The 22,358-nt window shown below is 37.2% G+C and overlaps 1 protein-coding gene across 12 annotated transcripts in view; it reads left to right on the top strand.

Moving 5' to 3' along the window:
- The window catches only part of Kif27 (kinesin family member 27), a 145,432-nt gene that overhangs the window by 59,845 nt on the left and 63,229 nt on the right, over positions 1-22,358 (top strand). For 11 of the 12 annotated variants that reach the window (XM_087204771.1, XM_087204772.1, XM_087204768.1 and 8 more), the window contains one exon: positions 5,618-5,824. The exons of the other annotated variant lie outside the window; for it this stretch is intronic. In XM_087204771.1, coding sequence (XP_087060897.1) covers positions 5,618-5,824 — 207 coding nt within the window. The remainder of the gene's footprint in view (positions 1-5,617; positions 5,825-22,358) is intronic. 12 annotated transcript variants of the gene reach the window in all.

The raw sequence follows: 22,358 nt of genomic DNA, 5'->3' as shown, positions 1-22,358 counted from the left end.
TGGTACTGGGAATTGAACTCAGGACCTTGCACTTGTGAGGCAGGTGCAGTGCCACTGAGCTAAATCCCCAGCCCCCAACTTTTTAATTAATTTTCAAAAATTAGTGCATGACTGGGTGTGGTGGTGCATGCCTCTAATTCCAGCACTTGGGAAGCTGAGGCAGGAGGATCACTGCGAGTTCGAGGCCAGCCTGGACTACATACTGAGTAGTCTATGTAGTCCCGTCTAAAAAACAAAATAAAACATAAATTAGTGCATGTTAGTAATACAAAATAGATTCATTTTGGGAAATAAGTACGTGCATATTACTTTTTTGCAGGGGATCTTGAGACAGGATCTCATTGTATAGTTCAGGCTGGCCTTAAACTCACTGTGTCGCCTAAGCTGGCCTCTTAATTTGTGGTGATCCTCCTGCCTCAGCCTCCCAAGTGATGGGATTATGAGCATGTGTCACCACTCCATTGTAAATACAAATATAACTGCCTGGACTTTTTTTTCAGATTATCTTTCTTTTTTTTTACCAAATCCCCATGATAAATGTAATCCTTATGTGCTATAAAATGTACTAATAAAATGAACTTTAAAAATTTCTGGGGCCAGGGATTTAGCTCAGTGGTTCTGCTGCCTTGCCTTGCAAGAGCAAGGTCCTGAGTTCGATCTCTGATACCAAAAAAAATTTTTTTTAATACATTTTTAAAAAATGAATTTTATTGGTACATTTTAGCTATACAATATAATGACATTCATCATTGGAAATTTGCACCTTTGCATAATTTCTCTTGGTTCTTATTTTTTCCCCGTTTCCCTGCCCTCCCTTCAACCCCTCCATCCCTCCCTATTGACAAAGACTTTGTTTCCATTTTTTCCTTTTCTCATATTAATTCCATTCCCTTCTTTCCTTTCCCCTACCCCTCCCACTTCCCCCTCCCCTTTGCCCCTTTTCTTCCTATTTCACATTATCTATTATACCTTTTAGTCCTTATTTACACTTTCAGTTTCTCACACTAGAGAAACTATTTGGTATTTACACATGTGTGTCCTGTTCAGATTATCTCTTTCTGCTTTTCCTTGGGTCCAGTTTCTTTCCTGACTGGAAGTGCTGTGGAAGTGCTGCTAGGACAAATCACATCTGTTTGTATATTCGAGCTCTGACTGTGTCTGTGTTTTTGTTCATTTGCTTTTGGGGGCCCAAATATTAGGTCAGCATACTGGGAACCAGGTGTGGTGGTGCACACCTGTGATCTCAGCTATTTGAGAGGGTGAGGCAGGATTGTTAAATTCCAGGCTAGCCCAGGTGACTTTATAAGACCCTATCTCAAAATTAGAAAGAAAAAGAGGAGGAGATGTAGCTCAGTGGTAGAGCCCCCGGAAGCTTTTCAATGTAGTCCCATTTGTTGATTGTTATTTTCTGTGCTATTGGAATCCTATTCAGAAAGTTTTAGCCAGTGCCCAAGACTTCAAGTGTTTCCCTTCTGTTTTCTTGTAGCAGTTTCAAAATTTCAGGTCTTTGATCCATTTTGATTTGCTTTGAGTACAGGGTGAGAGATAAGGATCTAGTTCCAATCTCCTGCTTGTGGCAGCCAGTTTTCCCAGCACCATTTCCAGAAGAAGCTCTTTTTTTGAACATACTTTTTTTTTTTGCCCCTTTTTAAAGAGTCATATGGTTGGGCCAGAAGTTTAGCTCAGTGGCACCACACTCACCTCGAAAGTGCAAGGTCCTGAGTTTGATCCCTGGTACCAGGAAAAAAGAATCAGATGGTTGAAGGTGCATGTATTTGTTTCTGTGTCTTCTGTTCTGTTCCACTGTCCTACGTGCCTGTTTCTGTGCCAAATACTTGTTTTTTAAAATGTGCCTATAAGTAGAATCTTACTAAAATTTTGTTTTCCTAATTGCTTGCTGTCATGTGGAATTGTGTTGATTTTTGTATATTGACATCTAGCCAACAACCTGACTGAACTCCCTGTGTTTTTTTTTTTCTCTTTTTTTATGATGCTGGGGATCAAAGTCAGCATCACACATGGTAAGCAAGCACTAAGCAAGCACTCTTTCAAGTGAGCTACATCCCCAACCCTTTAATTCTGATGTTTTGCCAGTAAATTCTTTTGGATTTTTACTTATAATTGTATCACCTTCAAGTGATAGTTTTGCTGTCTTGCTTTCCAATCTTTTAACATTGTTTCTCTTTCTTACCTTTCTGTATTTGCTGGGATCTCCAGTATAGCACTGAGTACAAGTAGTGATAGCCAGTGCCCTTGTCTTATCCTAGAGGAGAGGCTTTCCCCATTCCACTAGCAGTATTGTATTCCCTACATGAGTTACTTACTGTTTATCAAACTAAGGATAATTTCTTTGCTGAGAATTTTTATTTTTAAAATTTTTTGGTCCTGGGGATCGAACTCGGGACCTTGCACTTTCGAGGCAGGCAGCGGTACTACTGAGCTAAATCCCTGGGGCCTGCCGAGAATTTTTATTGTGAATGGATATTGGATCTTACCATTTTTTTGTGGTACTGGGATTGAACCCATGGGCACTATACCACTGAGCTACCTCCTTAGCCCTTTTTAACTTTATTTTGAGATAGGGTCTTGGCAAGTTACCCGTGCTGGCCTCAAACTTGTAATCCTCCTACTTCAGCCTACCAAGTAGCTGGAATTACAGCTACCACACCCAGCTCAAAAGATTTTTTAATCATATGACTTTTATCCTTTATTCTGGTAATGTGGTGAGTTACATTGTTCTAATTTTAAAACAATCACATTTTTCTGGATTAACCTCATTTTTGTTGTGAAGTATTATAGTGTTGGAGGTCCCCAAGACCACCCTCAGGCTAGATGATTCCCTGGGAGTATTCAGAATGTGGTTGTTCTTATGGCTGAGATTCACTGCATTGAAGGGGTACACAGCACAGCCTGCAGGAGACAGGGGATGTATATAGCATGGTCTAGAGCAGTGGTGGTGAACCTATGGCATGTGTGCTGCAGAGGGCCGTTTGTATCATTGAAAGCTCTAAAAGCTTCACCACCACTGGTCTAGAGGAAACCAGGTATAGGCTTCCCAGCTCGCCTTTCAGTGTAGTCACAGAGGACATGCTCAGTTCCCTAGCAGTGAGTGAGTTGTGACAACACATGAAACGTCACTTTGCAGGGAAATTCAGCAGAGACTCAGTGCTTATGGTTTGTATTGAGGGTTGGTCATGAAAGGTCCCTGTTACCTAGAACACACTACCAGACTACTAGAAAGAAGCAAGAGTACAGTAGAAACTTCACCGTTTGTACCAATTGCTTGAGCAGGTGAGCTACTATGACTCATGAGGTGGTTGGGAACCTCCCAGAATGAAAGTTCTCAGATGCCGGTGACAGCCCTGATGCAGGCCCTTGAGAAGGGTAGGAGTCAGGTCTGCTTTAACTCTGTTCTGTACAGTTGTCCTAGTTTTGGGTTGCTAATTTATTGTTTAGGGTTTAGTGCCTGTATTTCCAAGTGAGATTGGTTGTGTCTTTCTCTGTCATAATATTCTTATTAGGGATTATGTTGGCCCTAAGGGTGAGGTTGTTTTCCCTCTTTTTTAATACTTTGGAAGAAGGGAATCTGAAAAGTTCTTCACATACGTAAGTGGTTGGATTGACATATAAAGCTTTTGGGATGCAATATGTCTTTGTGGGAATATTTTGATTATGAATATAGTCATTTTCTCTTTTCTCCTGTTTTTTTCCCCAGTTTTTTGAGACAGGCTCTTGCTACATTGCCAGGCTGGGCTTGACCTTGGGATCCTCTGGCCTGAGCCTCCTGAAGAGCTGGTGTTACAGTTGTGTGCCACTGTGCTGGGTATCTTTTCCCTGGTTGTGATAAGGGTTACTTTCTTAGGGGTGTATCCGCCTGTGAATTCTCACGTGTACATGTTGGCGTACTTGTTTACGGTGGTCTCATGGCTCTTTGATGTCTTTGGATGTGGAGTCACAGTCGTTTTTCCATTCTGAGTTTTTGTGCCTTCTCTCACCCCCACCCGCACCCCACCAAACAGTGTCATGAGGCTTTATCAGTTTTATTAGTGTTTTCAGGCTGGGGAGTGGCTCAGTGGTAGAGTACTTGCCTAGCATGTGTGAGGCCCAGGGTTTGATCCCCAGCACCTGCCTCCACAAATTTATTAGGATCTTCACTATTGTATATTTATTCATTATTTTGTTAATTTTTTTCTTTATTATTTTTTCCCTGTTTTGGGGAAGGGCTAGCTTTCTGTTATCTTTCTAACTTCTTTTGATGAATGCTTAGTTCATCAATCTTTAGCTTCTGTTCTTTATAATATGTGCATTTAAAATTATATATGTCCTTCTAAGTTTATTTTTGCCTGAATTCTACATTCAGATCAAAGTATTTTTAAATATGTACTGTAAATTTTTCCTTTGCCCTATGAGTTATAATAGTTACTTTAATATATGTGGGATTTCTAACTTTTAGCTTAATTGCCTGGTGGTCAGTAATGCAGTATGTAGAATTTCAGTCCTTTGAATGCACTGAAACTTGCTTTTTGGCTAAGCATAAGACCAGTTTTTGTAGTTGTTCGAGATGTGCTTGAAAAGAATTTGTGTTAGCTGGGTGTTGTGGTGCATACCTGTAATCTCAGCACACTGGGAGGCTGAAGAGAAGGATCACAGTTCCAGCCTAGACTGAGCAATTTAGCAATTTACTAAGACCCTGTTTCAAAATAAAAAAAATTTAAACAGGGCTGGGAATGTATCTCAGTGCAAAAACACTGGGTTCAATCCCTAGTACTATGAAAAGAAAAGACAAGAAAAGAAGAATGCGTGTTCTGCAATCATTAGGTACATTTGCTCCTGTTAATTTAAACCCGTATTTTTCCCATTCTGCAGGGTGATTTGTATGTGTGTGTGTTTTTAATTTAGAAAGTAATGTTAAAATATCCCACTATGAGTTTAGATTTGTCTTATTTCTTCATATGGTACTGATAATTTTTACGTTATGTATATAGAATCTGTGTTAGTAAGTGCATACAAATGTAGAATTATTTTATCCTATCTGAATTGACCTTTTGATAATTTTTTTACCTTTTATCCCTTTTAATGGTTTTTGTTTTACTTTCATATTACTATAGTTAATAAACTTTCTTTTGATAGTTACATGGTGTTTCTTTTACTGTCTTATTTTTAATCTTCCTGTGTTTATTGTAAGCAATCTAAGACTGTCAGCTGGCTGTCTTCTATCTCTTTGTGCTTTCCTTTTCTAGTGAGTAAAGGCTTTCACTTCGCAACTGTTTCCACTGTCCACTTCTCTTGCTAACAACCTCTGCTGTCTATAACTTCTTCTGCTTTTTACCTCTATCACTTATCATTTCTTGGTTTTCTCTCAGAAAGTCCATACTTTTATAAGGACAGCTAATTAAATTGCTGAAGCACAGTGGCAAAGCACCCAAGCCCAGTGTCTGGGGCATTACCTCAGAACAGTACTAGTTGCTTGTGAACACCAAAAGGCTAGTCTTTGGATAAATGAATTGATAGGGCTGTTAGGTAGTTTTGATTTTGGTCAGTGTAGATGAATTTCTAATCATAATCTGTACATGTATTGAAGTTCTCTATTTTTAAAATTCTCATCTCTTCTGCAAAGAATGAAAAAATAATAGAACAGCAACTTCTTGTGGATCAGCTGAGTGAAGAACTAACAAAACTTAATGTGTCAGTGACTTCTTCAGCAAAGGAAAATTGTGGAGATGCGCCCAGTGCCAGGGTCTATGAGGAGAGACCACACACTGTACCGTGTGATTCTCACTTGGGGCATTATATTTATATCCCATCAAGACAAGATTCCAGGAAGGTAAAGTACAAACACTAATCTTTTTCATATTTGGAGATTTTTAAAAAATTGTATAGTGTCACAGGATATTTATATAGTCTCAGCATTTGTTTGTCTGATGGGTTTCATGGATTTTTTTATTTTTTAATTTTATTTTTTTGTGCTCTTTTTAAAAATAAATTTTATTTTATTTTTTCCCTTTCCCCTCCTTAAGCCACCTGACTTCCCTACATACAAAAGCTTTGTTTCCATTTTTTCCTTCTATTCCCTTTGTTCTTGTCCCTTCCTTCCTTTTTCCCTCCCTCTTCCCTTGTTCCCCTTCCTATTTGAACAATTTCTTCCCATTTCCCAACATCCTTTATACATCTTAGTCCTTATTTGCACATTCAGTTTCTCACATCAGAGAAACAATGTGGTATTTAAATACATGTGTCTGATTTATTTAATTTAAGAGTATGGTCTCAAGGTCCATCCATTTAGCTGTAAATGTCTGAAGCTCATCCTTCTTTATGGCAGAATAATACTCTACTGTATAAAAAACCCCCACATCTTCTTTGTCCACTTGTCAGTTGGTGGGCATTTGTACTGTTTCCAAGATTTAGCTATTACAAACTGTGCTGCTATAAACATGAGTGTGCATATATTGCTGTAGTATGATACTTTTAATTCTTTCAGGAAGACACCAAGAAGAGGTCAAATGGAACCTGTAGTTTTAGTTTTTTGAGAAATCTCCATACTAATTTCCACAGTGCTTGCACCAGTCTACACTTCCACCAGCAGTAGAGAAGGGGTCCTTTCTCTCCACAACCCTGCCAGCATTTGTTATTGGTTGATTTCTTGATAGCAGCCATTCTTTCTGGAGTGAGATGGAATCGCAGCGTTGTTTTAATCTGCGTCTCTCGAATGACCAGTGATGTTGAACATTTTTTGATATATTTATTTGCTGTTCTAATTCTTTATCTGAGAAGTGTCTTTTTATTTCAGATGCCCATTTTTGCATTGGGCCTTTAAATTTAGGAGGTCTGATATTTTGAGTTCTTTATCCTAAATAATAGTTCATGGACTTTTTTGGGGGGGGGTACCATGGATTGAACTCAGGACCTTGTACTTGCAAGGCAGGCACCAGAACCACTGAGCTAAATCCCCAGCCCTCATGGACTTTTTAATATACCTTTTCTTTGAAGCATGTTTCTTTTTAATAAAATTAATAAATAAGAGAATAGTTCTGTTTGGAGGGAATTACTGAATGAAGATGATGTCTACATCTCATCAAAGAGGAAAAGCTGTTTTTTGCTATGTATTTTCAGATATAACTAAGCCTGATAGCTTCATGAATCTTTTTCCTTTAACCCCCCAAAGTGAGGTGAGGCTGGATGGTTTTGTTTTATTTGGTTTGTCTTACTCTTTTCAAAGTGATACTTCTGTAGCATTTAGCCTTACTTAGTTGACATAGTCAAGATGGTTACAGGATGAATATGAAGTTTAGTTTTTATTTATAAATATGTATAGAGGTGGTAAATATGTACACAGTTTTATCTTGAATAATTTATCAAGGAGTTGCTACTTAATTGGCAGATTCATGAATTTTGGTGTCTATTTACTAATTTTCTGAAGGGAAATTATTTAAGTGAGATCTTTGTGGTAGTCAGTGGAATGAGCAATAAGAGAAGCAAATTCTGTATGGGTGATGGGTTTTGTGGCAGACAGGCTTGGGTGTGAATACAGCTCTGCTGTGCAGTCCTGGGCATGGGACAAAAGCTGGGTGAGCCCCGGTTTCTGTCTTTACCAGCAGGAGGACACGGTGGAGCTGTGGAAGGTTTGCACCAGTTGCCAGTGCCCGCGCGGCACAGGGCCTCAGCATCCACCCGTGCTCAGGTCCTGCAGAGGAAGGGAGGCAGGCACTGTCCTTGCCTGTACGCCCTTCAGTTTTAAGTGCTTAGATTTTAAATTTTAAGCCATTATTATTAATTTCAGTTTTACTTTAGAGAGTCATTGATATTTTCTTTCTTTCTTCTTCTTCTTTTTTTTTTTTGCTTAAATTCTTTTATTGGTACATTTTAGGTATACAATATATTTACATTTATCATTGGGTGCTTCTACCTGTACATGATGTATCTTGGTTCTTATTTTTTCCCCTTTTCCTGCCTCCCTGAACCCCCTCCACCCTTGCATATTTACAAAGACTTTTGTTTTTCTTTCCATTTTTTCCTTTTCTCAAAATTTTTCCTTTCCCCTTCCACTCCCACTTCCCCCACCCTTTGGACCTTTTCTTCCTATTTCAAATTATCAATTATTTATTTTAATCATTTTAATCCTTATTTATGCTTTCAGTTTCTCACACTAGAGGAACTATTTGGTATTTACACATGTGTGTCCTATTTATTTCATTCAAGAGTATGTCCTCAATATGCATCCATTTAGCTATAAATGCCTCTAGTTTCTCATTCTTTATGGCTGAGTAGTACTCCATTATATATAAAAACCACATCTTTTTTTTTTTTTTTTTTTTTTTTTGGTACCAGGGATCAAACTCAGGACCTTGTGCTTGCAAGGCAGGCACCGGAACCACTGAGCTAAATCCCCGGCCCCAAACAACCACATCTCTATCCAGTTTCCAGTTGATAGGCACTTGGACTGTTTCCAAACTTTAGCTATTACAAACTGTGCCACTATAAACATGGGTGCACATATATTGTTGTGGTATGATTCTTTTAATTCTTTTGGGAAGATACCCAGCAGGATAATAGCCGGGTCAAATGGACCTCTAGTCCTAGTTCTTTGAGGTATCTCCATACTGATTTCCACAGTGGTTGCAGCAGTCTGCACACCACCAACAATGGAGAAGGGTTCCTTTCTCTCCACAGCCCTGCCAGCATTTGTTATTGGTTGATTTCTTCATAGCAGCCATTCTTTGTGGGGTGAGGTGGAATCTCAGTGTTATTTTCATCTGGATCTCTCCAAAGACCAGTGATATTGAACATTTTTTCATGTTTATTTGCTGCTTTTACTTCTTTGTCTGAGAAATGTCTGTTCATTTCAGATGCCCATTTTTGAATTGAGTCTTTGAATTTGGGGGGGTCTGATTTTTTAAAGTTCTTTATATATTCTAAAAAGTAGTCCTTTGTCTGAAATACAACTGCTAAAAATTTTTTCCCACATTGTAGGTTGTCTGTTAGCTCTGTTGGTGGTTTCACTTGCAGTGCAGAAGCTTTTTAATAAGATGAGATCCCAGTTGTTGATTGTTTGGCTAGTTTCTGTGCTGCTGAGGTTTTGTTCATATAATCTTTTCCTATGCCAATGTCTTCAAGAGTTCTACCTAATTTATCTTCCATCAAGTTTAGGGTTTCTGTTTTCATATTTAGATCTTTAATCCATTTTGATCTTAGTTTAGTGCATGGTGATAGATACGGGCCTAGTTTTAATCTTTGGCAGGTTGAAATCCAGTTTTTCCAACACCATTTATTAAATAGGCTATCTTTCCTCCAATGAGGGTGATTGGCTTCTTTGTCAAAGATGAGGTGGCTGAGTATGTCTGGAGTTGTTTCTGCATCTCTAATCTATTCCACTGATCCTCGGGTCTGTTTCTTTGCCAGTATCATGCTGTTTTTATCACAGTAGCTTTGTAGTATAGTTGCAGGTTGTGGATTGTGATACCCCCAGCCATGTCTCTGTTGCCTAGAATTGCTTTTGCTATTCTAGGTCTCTTCTAGTTCCAAATGAATTTTTGGATTGTTTTCTCTAGTTCTGTGAAATGTATTTTTGGAATTTCAATTGGCAGTTTATTAAATCTATATAGTAGTTTTGGAAGGATGGCCATTTTCTCCATATTGGTTCTTCCTACCCAGGAGCAAGAGATGTCTCCATTTTCTTACATCCTCTTTGATCTCTTTTTTCAGAGTGCTGTAGTTTTCAGTGTAGAGATCTTTTGCTTCTTTTGTTAGATTGATTCCTAGATATTTCATTTTTTTAAAAAAATTCTTTTGATATTTCATTTTTTTGTGCTATTGTAAAAGGAATTGTTTCCCTAATTTCTCTCTTGTGAGCCTGCAATTTGTGTATAAGAAGGCTATTGTTTTTTGATTGTTGACCTTGTATCCACCTACTCTACTGAATCTGTCAATTAAGTCTAGAAGTCTTTTGGCAGAGTTTTATGGGTCTTCTATGTAGAGTATCATATCGTCAGCAAATAATGACAGTTTCACTTCTTCCTTTCCTATCTTTACTCCTTTTATTTCTTTCTCCTCTCTAATTGCTGTGGCTAATGTTTCCAGAACTATATTGAACAGGAGTGGTGATAGTGGACATCTTTGTCTTGTTCCTGATTTTAGCATGAAAGTTTTCAGTTTTTGAGCATTTAGCATGCTGTTGGCTGTTGGTTTTTCATAGATAGCCTTAATCAGGTTGAGATAAAGACCTTCTATTCCAATTTTCTGTAGGGTTTTTATAATGAATGGGTGTTGGATTTTGTTGAATGCTTTTTCTGCATCTATTGAGATGATCAAATGGTTTTTGTCCTTGGTTCTGTTAATATAGTGTATTACATTTATTGATTTTTTTTTTTTTTTTTTTTTGGTACCAGGGATCGAACTTGGGTCCTTGTGCTTGCACAGCAGGCAGTGAAACCGCTGAGCTAAATCCCCGGCCCTATTGACTTATATATGTTGAACCATCCTTGCATCCCTGGGATAAATCCAACTTGGTCAGTGTGTATGATCTTGATGATCCTCTGTATTCTGTTTGCCAGCATCTTGTTGAGGATTTTTGCGTCTATGTTCATTAGGGAGATTGGCCTGTAGTTCTCTTTTTTGGTTGGGTCTTTCCCTGGTTTTGGAATCAAAGTAACACTTGCTTCCAGGAATGAATTTGGGAGTATTACTTCCCTTTCACTTTCATTAAAGAGTTTAAAAAGTAGTAGCAATAGTTCTTCTCTAAATGTCTTGTACAATTCAGCCGCGAAGCCATCAGGACCTGGGCTTTTCTTTGTTGGTAAATTTTTAATTACGTTTTCAATTTCACTGATTGTAATTGGAGTGTTTAGAATTTTTATATCCTCTTCATTTAACTTTGGCAATTCGTATGTATCTAGGAATCTATCCATTCTTCTGTGTTTTCCATTTTATTAGAGTACAGGTTCTCAAAGTAGATATTGATGATCTTCTGGATTTCTGCTGGATCAGTTGTGACTTCAACTTTTTCATTCTTAATTGCATGGATTTGGGCCTTTTCTTTCCTTTTTTTGATAAGGTTGGCTAAGGGTTTATTGATTTTATTTATTCTTTTGAAAAACCAACTCTTTGATTCATTGATTTTTTTGTATTGTTTGCTTAGGCTCCATTGCATTGATTTCTGCTCTGATCTTTATAATTTCCTCTCTTGTACAAGCTTTGGGTTTGTCATTCTCTTCTTTCTCTAGGAGCTTGACGTTAAGCATTAGGTTGTTTATTTGAGCTCTTGTTGTTTTCCTAATATGGGCATTCATTGCTATGAACTTCCCTCATAGAACTGCTTTCATTGTGTCCCATAGATTCCTGTATGTTGTAATGGCATTATCATTTACTTGTAGATACTGTCTAATTTCTTCTTTAATTTCCTCTGTGACTCATTGGCTGTTCAGGAGAGTGTTACTCAATTTCCATATGTTTGTGGAGTTCTTGCAGTTTCTTAGGCTATTGATCTCCAATTTTATTGCAATATGGTCTGATAATATACGGGGGTAACTTCAGTTCTTTTGCATTTATTTGAACATGACCTGTGATCTAGCATGTGGTCTATTTTAGAGAATGACCCGTGTGCAGCCGAAAAGAATGTATATTCTGATTTTCCGGGGTGGAACACTCTGTAGACATCTATTAAGTCCATTTGTTCAAAAGTTTTGTTCAGTTCTGTTATCTCATTGTTGATTTTTTGTCTAGATGATCTATTTGTGATAGTGGGGTATTGAGGTCCCCCATTATAATTGTATTAGTGCTTATTTGGTTTTTCTTGTCCATTAATATTTGCTTTGTATAGTTGGGGGCATTAGTATTTGGTATATGTTTATGATTGTCATCTCTTCCTCTTGAATTGTTCCCTTTACAAGGATGTAGTGACCTTCTTTGTCTCTCTTAATTAGTTTTGGTTTGAAATCTATTTTGTCTGCAAATAAGATTGCTACCCTACCCCTGCTTTTTTCCGGGTTCCTGTCACATGGAGAACTGTTTTCCATCCTTTTACTTTTAGTCTATGAATGTCTTTTTGAATTAGGTGTGTTTGTTGTATACAGCATATTGTTGGATTTTGTTTCTTAATCCATTCTGCCAGTCTGTTTCTTTTGATTTGTGAATCAAGGCCATTAACATTGATGGTTATAATTGATAGATATTGACTCATCCTTGTCATGATATTTTACTGTTGTTGGCTCTTTCTTTTTTTATTTTCCCCCCTTTCCCTTTAGTTTCTTGCCTTGCCTGGTGGCTTCACTCTGTTCGGTCTCATGGAGTTGTGACCTTCATTGTCTTTTTCTAGAATATTGTTTAGAATTGCTTGGAGTGCTAGTTTGGTGTTCATGAAATTTCTCAGGTGTTCTTTGTTGTGGAAGTATCTAATTTCCCCATCGATTTTGAAATATAATTTTCCAGGATACAACAGTGTAGGTTGGAAGTTATTTTCTTTTAGGGCTTGAAATACTTCACTCCAGGCTCTCCTTGACTTGAGGGTTTGTGTTGAGAAGTCTGCTGTGATTCTGATGGGCTTTCCTTTGTAGGTGATTTGTTTCTTTTCTCTAACTGCTTGTAGCATTTTGTTCTTCTGTTGGGTTTCTGGGATCTTGACTATTATATGTCTAGGTGTAGCTTTTTTAAAAATCATGGCTAGTTGGAGTTCTATATGCCTCACTTATCTGTGTGTCCAATTCTCTACCTTGTCTGGGAAGTTTTGTACTATTTCTTCTGTGAACATTTTTTTTATGTCATTTGTACTTCCTCCTGCTTTTTCATGGACTGCCATCAGTCTTATGTTATTCTTCTTTGCATCATCTAGCAGCTGCTGGATTGATTTCTCGTGGTCCTTTACTATTTTTAAGAAATCTCTGTGTTCATGGTCACTAACCACAATCCTGTCTTTTGTATCTGATATTCTATCTTCACATTCATTCAATCTGTTGTGAATACTTTCAATGGAGTTTTAATCTCCTGGACATCTGTTTGAATCTGTTTCATGGATTCTATTTCTTTCCTATGTTGGGTGATCATGGTTTCCATTTCTGTCTTTTTTTTTTTTTTCATTTCTTTCTTATGCTGGGCGTTCTTGGCTTCCAGCATGGTTCTGAGCTCATCTATTTTTTTTAACCCTGTTTCTTTTCTAGAGCCTCTAATCATGTCTTTCACTGTGCTCACTGTCTCTCTAGTTTTCTGGGAAATTATTTCTGTTATCAATTTTTCTAGAGCCTCATTCATCTGTTTTGTTACTTCCTGTGCTACCAGTTCAGGATGCCCAGGTGGTTAATTATCATGTTTTTCCACCTCATTAACCCAAGAATTTGCCTTTGCTGAGCTGGAAGTGTGTGTTTGTGACCTGCCAAGGTGTCTTCTCATTTTTTTTTTTTTTTTGGTACTGGGGATCAAACTCGGGACCTTGTGCTTGCAAGGCAAGCACCTGAACCCCTGAGCTAAATCCCCAGCCCTTCTCATTTTTAATTCTGTTGTTGGTGCTGTTTTTTGCTTTAATTCCTGTGCTGATATTTCAGTATTTCTTATTTTGAGCATCTTCATTACTGGTGTTTAGAGCCCCTAAGGAGTGATTGCTTCTCAGAGATATCTTCCAGGTATAGCTGGACTTTTTAGACTTTGAGTCTCTAATGACTCTTAGGCAATCTTGTTTTCAGTATACCAGGGAGGACAACTGATTACATCAATCACAACACCTTAGCCCAATTGATACAACTGGCATCAAACACAGCTTAGAAAATGACAATTTGTGGTAACAGTTAATCTGCCACCTTTAACTTTGTGAGCTAGATCAAAATCTAGGGCCAGCCCAAAATATATTTGTAGGAAGTAAACCCTTCAATATAGCAAATTTACCCTTTGGGATAAGGATTTAGCAGGGGTTGGGGAGGGAGGGGTAGAGAGATAGAGGGAGAGGGAAAGGTGAGAGGTGAGGCTAGAGGACATGGGAAGATCACGCAAATTCTGGGGATCTGTTGAAGACAGGAGGAAAGAACAGAGACAAATACAGAACAAACTGATGACAATAGAGAAGCTAGAAATTGTATTCCCCTTCCTATAAAAGTGACAGTCGAGAGGACAGAGAAAAAATTCAGGATGGGACAGGAAGAGGAACAAAGAGGGAGAGAAATATAGAGCCAGAAGGGATAGAGAGAGAAAGAAAATAAAAAAGAAAAAATATATAAGACAAAACAAACAAACAAACAAAGGTCTCCCTCAGGATATGTCTCTGCTGTCCTGGTTGGCAATGTGGGCAGCAGTGTGCAGGTCTAAGTCAATTAGTCTCAGCAAGCCACCTGTAGTCTACTGAGATTCAGGCTGATTTCTGGCTGCAAGGTCCAAGTTGAGGTCCCTGACCTCCTGCAGGATTAAACTCTGTAAGGTTCTGCTGCAGGTTCCCGCTGTCCTCCCCCCATGTGAGTCTGGGTTTCTATGACAGGTGCTGATCCCACCAACTTACCAACCACGATGATCCAGTGTGCCTTTATTGAAGTTTTTCTTCACTTTCCCAGTGGGCTTCAGTTTTCATTGAGGAGCGTCAGAAAGGCCCTCTCAGTTGTTCACTTCTGCTCTTATCTTCTGGGGCCCATAACCATGGCTTTTATGTTCTCCCTGGCACCTCTGCTCTGTGGATTCAGATGCTGAGTGCAGTGCCCATGCCGTGAGGTCCAGTGGGGCAGGATGAGGGCTGCTCCACACTTTCTTTGTCCATTCTTTTTTTTTTTTCTGGTACTGGGGATTGAACTCAAGACCTTGCACTTGCAAGGCAGGTATGGTGCCACTGAGCTAAATCCCTGGCCCTCTCCATTCATTCATTTTTGGTGGGTATTATGAGCTGTTTCCAAGACTTAGCTATTATAAATTATGCTGTATTTAGGAATCTGTCCATTTCTTCTGAGTTTTATATCTTTTAGTGTAAAGATTCTCAAAGTGCAGAAATTGGTAATTTTCTGTATTTCTGCAAGATCTGTTGTGACTTTCCCCTTTCTGTTTCTAATTTAATGGGTTTGAGTGTTTTCTTTCCTTTTTTGATAAGGTTAGCTAAGGTTTTATTTTATTTAATCTTTCAAAGCACCAACTCTTCGATTTGATTCTTTGTATTCTTTTCTTAGCCTTAATAGCATTAATTTCTACTCTGATCTTTATAATTTCCTGCCTCACATCTGAAATGAACTGACATTTCTCAAAGAAGTAAAAGCAGCAAACAAATATATGAAAAAATGTTCAACATCACTGGTCATTCGAGAGATGCAGATCAAAACAACACTGAGATTCCACCTCACTCCAGAAAGAATGGCTGCTGTCAAGAAATCAACAAATAACAAATGCTGGCAGGGTTGTGGGGAGAAAGGAACCCTTCTCCATTGTTGGTGGGAGTGCAGACTGGTGCAACCACTGTGGAAGTCAGTATGGAGATACCTCAAAGAACTAGGGCTAGAGGTCCCATTTGACCCAGCTATTCCCCTGCTGGGTATCTTCCAAAAGAATTAAAAGAATCATACCACAGTGATATATGTGCACCATGTTCATAGTGGCACAGCTTGTAATAGCTAAAGCTTGGAAACAGCCCAAGTCCCCATCAACTGGAAACTGGATAAAGAAAGTGTGTTTTTTTAATAAAATGGAGTACTACTCAGTCATAAAGAATGAAAAACTACAGTCATTTATAGCTAACTGGGTGCATATAGAGGCCATATTCTTAAGTGAAATAAATAGGACACATGTGTGTAAATACCGAATAGTTCCTCTAGTGTGAGAAACTGATAGTGTAAACAAGAGTTAAAATGTTTAAAATGAATAATTGATAATTTGAAGTAGGAAAAAAGGTCCAAAGATGAAGGAGTGAAGGGAGGAGAAGGGGAAAGGTAAAGAGGGAAAGGAAAAACTATGAGAAAAGAAAAAAATATGGAAATGAAATCTATGTAAATAGGGAAGGGTGGAGGGGGTGAAGGGCGCACAGGTAATGGGGAAAAAAATAAGAACCAAGATACATCATGGACAGGTACAAGCACCCAATGATAAATGTAAACGAATTGTGTACCTAAAATCTACCAATAAAATGTACCAATAAAATTTTTTAAAACATAATTTCCTGCCTCATACCCACCGTGGCTTTAACTTACTCTTCTTTTTCTAGAAGCTTGAGATTCTACACTACATTATTTATTTAAGCTTGTTCTGTTTTTCTGATGTGGGAATTTACCATGTAGGACTGCTTTCATTGCATCCCGTAAGTTCCAGTATGTCATACTGGCATTATTGTTTAATTGTAGGAACTGTCTATTTTCTTCTTTAATTTCTTCTCTGACCCATTGGTTGTTCAGGAGGGTTTTATTTAATTTGTAAGTTTTTATGTAGTTTTTATGGTTTCTTTTGCCATTGATTTTCTATTTCATGGTCTGATAATATTCATGGGATAATTTCAGTTCCTTTGCATTTACTTAAGCATGTTTTAATTGCTAGTAAATGGTCTATTTTGCAGAAAATCTTGTGTGCAGCTGAGAAGAATGTGTATTTTGATGTTGTTGGGTGGAACACTCTGTAGGTATCTACAAGTCCATTTGTTCAAAGGTTTGGTTCAGCTCTGATATTTCTTTGTTTTTTGTCCAGTTGATTTGTCTATTTGTGACAGTAGGGTATTGAGTTCCCCCATTTCAATTGTATTAATGCTTATTTGATTTTTCATAACCATTAGTGTTTGTTTCATACAGATGGCTGTGTTGGTATTTGGTGCATATATATTTGTGATTTTTTGTTGTTGTTGTTACCGGGGATTGAACTCGGGACCTTGCTCTTGCGAGGCAGGCGCCGGAACCACTGAGCTAAATCCCCGGCCCCCAATATTTGTGATTGTTATCTCTTCCTGTTGGATTGTTCCTTTAACAAGTATGTAGTGACCTTCTTTGTCTCTCTCGGCTGGAAGTCCACTTTGTCACAAATTTAATAGCTACCCTGCTTTTTTCCAAGTTCCTATTACATGGAGTATTGTTTTCCATCCTTTGATTTTTCAATCTGTGAGTTTCTTTTTGAGTAAAATGTGTGTCTTGTATACAGCATATTGTTGGATCTTGTTTCTTGGTCCATTTTGCCAATCTGTTCCTTTGGATTGGTGAATTGAGGCCATTTACATTGATGGTTATAACTGATATATATTGACTTATTGTTGTCATTATATTATTTTCCTGTTGTTGGTTCCTTTTTTTCCCCTTCTGTTGAGTTGTATGCCTTGCCTGATGGATTCATTTTATTGAGATTCTGGGAATTTTTGTTGTTACTATTGTTTTCTAGAATATCCTTCAAAGCTTTTTGGAGCACTGGTTTGGTGGTCATGAATTCCTTCAAGTGTTCCTTATTTCTCCATCAACTTTTAAGCATAATTTTTTTGGATAGATCAATCTGAGTTGGAGGCTGTTTTCTTTTTGGGGTTGAAATACTTCACTCCATGTTCTTCGTGACTTAAGGGTTCTTCTTGACTTGAAGAATCTGCTATGATTCTGATGAGTTTTTCTTTATAGATGATTTGTTTCTTTTCTCTAACAGCTCTTAATTTTTCTGTTCTTGTGTTGAATTTCTGGAATCTTGATTATTATATGCCTTGATGTAATTGTTTTCTGATCATGGGTAATTGGAGTTCTGTATGCCTCACTTATTTGTATCTTGAAATCTTTTTCCAGGTTTGGAAAGGTTTCTGCTTTTACTTCTGTGATCAATTTTTTATGTCCTTTGTGTAATCTTATGATTTTTCATTGATTCTGCTTAATCTTATAGTAGTCTTCTTTGCATTATGTAGCAGCTTTGGATTGATTTTTCATGGTCCCTTGCAATTTTTAAGAGTTCTTTCATTTGATGATCACCAACCACAACCCTGTCTTCTACATCTGATACTCTGTCTTCACATTGGTTGACTGCTGAATATACTTTCAGTAGAATTTTTAATCTCTTGGATTTTTATTTGATTGAATCTGTTGTATGGAATCCAGTTCTTTTCTATGTTGGGCATTCATGGTTTCCATGTCTTTGGTAAGTTCAATTTTTTTATCTGTGTCTACTGTAGATTCACTAATTATTTCCTTCATTATGATCATCATCTCTTTATCTCTCTTTTGTGTTTGTTAAGAGACTTATTGATCTGTTTTGTTATTTCTGCTGCCCATATTTCATAAAATTAAGCTAGGAGGTTTTTTAATTTGTTCCACCATAGTGCCCCCTTGATTTGCCTTGGGTGAGTTGGGGAGTATGGATTGCATCTAGCTTCCATATTTTTTCATTTAAAAAAATTTTCTTTTTTAAAATTCGTTTTCTGCATTGAGGCTTGTAAATTGCTTATGGTAGGTAGCTTTGTTACTAGTATCGAGACCTCTTTAGGAAATGACTACTTTTCAGAAATGTCTTCTGGGAATAGGTATTTTTTTGCTTTTGTGTCTGTCCCAAGATCCTGACTCTTCCCATTATGAGGGATGAAAGGTTGCTTTTGGTCTAGCACCCAGTTCTTTGGTACAGTGGTGCCTTGGTTCACCAAATTGGATGAGAAGCAAATCGGATTTCTCCATAAACTCAACATTAAACCTAATCATTAAATTTTAAATGGTTTTCATCCAACTTTGTTTGTGACCAGAATCATGGAAAGAATTAAGTTTGTGAATTAGGGTTGAACCCAGGCCCTGGAACATGCTAACAAGCACTCCACCACTGAGCTACACCCCTTGTCCTGGTTTTATTTTTGTTTTTTGTGGTTATGACTTTTAAAAATATATATTTTATTAGTGCTTACTAATTTTACAAAATATTGGGTTTCAATGTGGCTATTTCATATTGCATATATTATATTTTGACCATATACTTCTCCCCATTACCCTTCTTTTCACTCCTTCCTCCCCCTTATTCTCTTCTTTTTGTCTAATAATAGTCTCCCTTCTACTTATTTCTTTAATTTTTACTTTTTATTCGTACATGTTTGCAGTACATGGTTACATTCCTTGTAAGGATTTGGTACATGTGGAAAACACATCTTAATTCTTTTTGTTCATCTCCTTTCCCTTCCCTACTTTTTCTCCTCCTTCCTTCCTCCTCTTGGTCCCCTTCCCTTTTACAAAAGATCTATCTCCCTATTTCCTATCATCTGTCTTTTATTTTGCTATTTATTTATAGTTTGAGTTTCTTATATGAGAGAAATCATGCAGTATTTAAGCTTGTGTGTCTGATTTATTTCCCTTAACATTATAGTCTCAAGTGTATCTACTTTTTTCTACCAGTGACTCAAGTTTAACCTTCTTTATAGCAGAGTGCTACTCCATTGTATATAAATACCACACTTCGTTTATCCATTCATCTGTTGATGGACATCCCACTTCCAAGATTTAGCTATTATGAATTATGCTGTTATTAAAAAAAGGATACAGATATATTACTATAAATTGAGGTCTTTAACTCTTTGGGAAGATAGCTAAAAGGGGAATAGCTGTTGAATGGTTGAATGGAATTTCTATTTTTAGTGGTTTAAGGAATCTCTGTACTCATTTCCATAAGGCTGTGGTAGTTTACATTCCCACCAACAATCTATTCATTTTGGTTGCCAATTTTTTGATTGGGTCTTTTATTTTGGAGGGCCTAATATTTTTGAGTTTTCGTATATTCTAGATATTAGTACTCAGTCCAAGGAATAGCTGGCCAAAATTTTTTCCCCTTCTATAGGTAGCTCTTTATTCTGTTGTTTCCTTTGTTCTGTAGAAGCTTTTAAATTTGATATGATCCTATTTGCTGATTCTTGATGTTATTTCTTCTGTAATTGGGATTTCGTTCAAAAGTCCTTGCCTAGGGCTGGGGATTTAGCTCAGTGGTTCTGCCACCTGCCTCTCAAGTGCAAGGTCCCGAGTTTGATCCCCGGTACCAAAAAAAAAAAGTCCTTGCCTATATGTATGTCTTCAAGAGTTTTACCTATTTTGTCTTCCAGAAGAATAAGTGTTTATGTTTTAACATTTTATGCATTTTGATTTTTGTTTAGTACATGGTAATGTATGTGAGTCTGGATTCATTCTTCTGTATGTGGATAGACAGCTTTCCCAGTGCCATTTGCTAAAGAGGCTGTCTTTCTTCCAGTGTATGTTTTTGGCCCCTTTGTTAAAGATCACATGGCTGAATGTATGTGGGGTTCTCTATCCTCTGTTCTTCTGTTCCATTGATCTACATGCCTGTGGGCCAGTATCATGCTTTTTATTCACTGTAGCTTTGTAATATAACAAACTCAGGTATTGCTATGGCTTCTACTTTGCTCTTGTTGCCCAGGATTGCTTTTGCTATTCTTCATCTCTTCTGGTTCCCTGTGAAGTTTAAAATTGTTTTTTCCAGCTCTATGAGGTTTTGGCTATTGGTATTTTGACTTCAATTGCATTAATTCTTTATATCAGTTTTGCAAAGATGGCCCTTTTTATAATATTGTTCTGCCTGTCCAGGAAAAAGGATACTTTTCCTTTTTCTGATGTCCTCTTTTGATCTCCTTTTTCAGAATACTGTAGTTTTCATCGTACAGTTCTTTAACTTCCCTGGTTAGATTAATTCCCAAGTATTTAATTTTTCTCAATGCTATTCTGAATGGTATTATCTTCCTAATTTCTTTCTCATTAAATTCATTATTGATATAGAAGAATGCTATTGATTTTTGTGTGTAGATTTTATATCCTGCTATATTTCTGAATTTGCTTATTAATTCTAGGAGTCATGTGGTGGAACTTTTTGGTTCTTCTATGTGGAGGATCATGTCATCTGCAAATAATGATAATTTGACTTCTTTTTTTGAACATATCCCTTTTATTTCTTTCTCTGGCCTATTTGTCCTGGATAATGTTTTGATTATTATATTGAACTGGAGTGGTGATAGTGGGCATCCTGCTCCTTTTCCTGATTTTAGAGGGAAAGGTTCCAGCTTTCCCCAATTGAATATCCCAACAATAGTAGGTTTGTCCTCAGTGGCTTTTATTAGGTTGAGGTAAAGTCTTATAACCTATTTTCTTCAAGGTTCAGGGTTTTTTTTTATCGTGAATGGATGTTGGGTTTTGTCAAAGGCTTTTTCTGCATCTATTGAGATAGATGATTTTTGTCCTTACTTCTGTTTATGTGATTTATTACATTTATTGATTTGCCTATGTTGAGCCATCCTTGCATCCCAAGGATACATCATATATGATCTTTTTGATAATTTGTTGTATTCTTTTTTTTTTTTTGGTACCGGGGATCAAACTCGGGACCTTGCGCTTGCAAGGCAGGTGCCAGAACCACTGAGCTAAATCCTTGGCCCCTGTTGTATTCTGTTATTCAGTACCTTTTGAATATTTTTGCCTCTGTGTCCACTAACCAAATTTCCCCATAGTTCTCTTTTTTGGTTGGATCATTATCTGGTTTTGGAATTAGGATAATGATAGTTTCCAGGCAGAACTTTGGGAGTATTCCTTCCCTTACAGTTACATTACAAAGTTTGAGGAGCACTAGATTCCTCCTGAAGTTCTTGTAGAGTTCAGTGATAAATTCACTGAGTCCTGGGGTTTTTTTAGTTGGTAATTTTTTTTTAAATTTACTGCTTCAATTTTATTGCATGTTGTTGGGTTATTCAGGGTTTTTACACTTTTTTAGTTCAACTTTGGTAGTTCATATATATCTAGGAATCTATCCATTTTTTTTCTACATTTTCCATTTTAATAGAGTACAGGTTCTCAAAGTAGTTCCTAATAATCCTCTGGTTTTCAGCAGAGCCCATTGTAATTTCACCTTTTCATTTCTAATTACACTGATTTGGTTCTTTTCATTTTTTTTATAAGATTGGCTAAGGGTTCGTCTATTTTATTTATTCTCCCAAAGAACCAGCTCTTCCATTCATTGATTCTTAGTATTTTTTTTTTTACAACAGTCAATTATTTTCTATACAACATGAAAAACATTTTACTACGTTGCCTCGGTATTAAGCACACTCATCTGTCTAAACCACTGTAACAAAATCAATTAGCAGAAAAGACTAACAAGACTATATCTGTTAGTGAAAAAAACTTCCTTCCAACTTCCACTGGATTAGAAAGAAAAATTTCACAGTAACTATGAAACGTTCTGTATGTTTCAAATGCTTTTTATGTTTAGCTCACTGTGTCTTTGTATTTTTTAAAGTTTCAGTTTCATTAATTTCTTCTCTATTGTTTATAATTTCCTCATACTAGCTTTGGATTTGGATTTTTTATTCATTAATTTTATTGGTACATTTTAGGTATACAATATGATGACATTCGTCATTGGGAATTTGTACCTTTACATGATGCATCTTGGTTCTTATTTTTTCCCCATTCCTAGCCCTCCCTTCACCCCCTCCACCC

Source organism: Heterocephalus glaber, unplaced genomic scaffold (assembly GCF_053883595.1).
Source record: "Heterocephalus glaber isolate CG9 unplaced genomic scaffold, H.glaber_assembly_v1.0 deba00000546, whole genome shotgun sequence".
Lineage (NCBI taxonomy): Eukaryota > Metazoa > Chordata > Mammalia > Rodentia > Bathyergidae > Heterocephalus > Heterocephalus glaber.
Note: the sequence above shows the minus strand (reverse complement) of the source record. Positions and strands in the feature narration are given on the sequence as shown.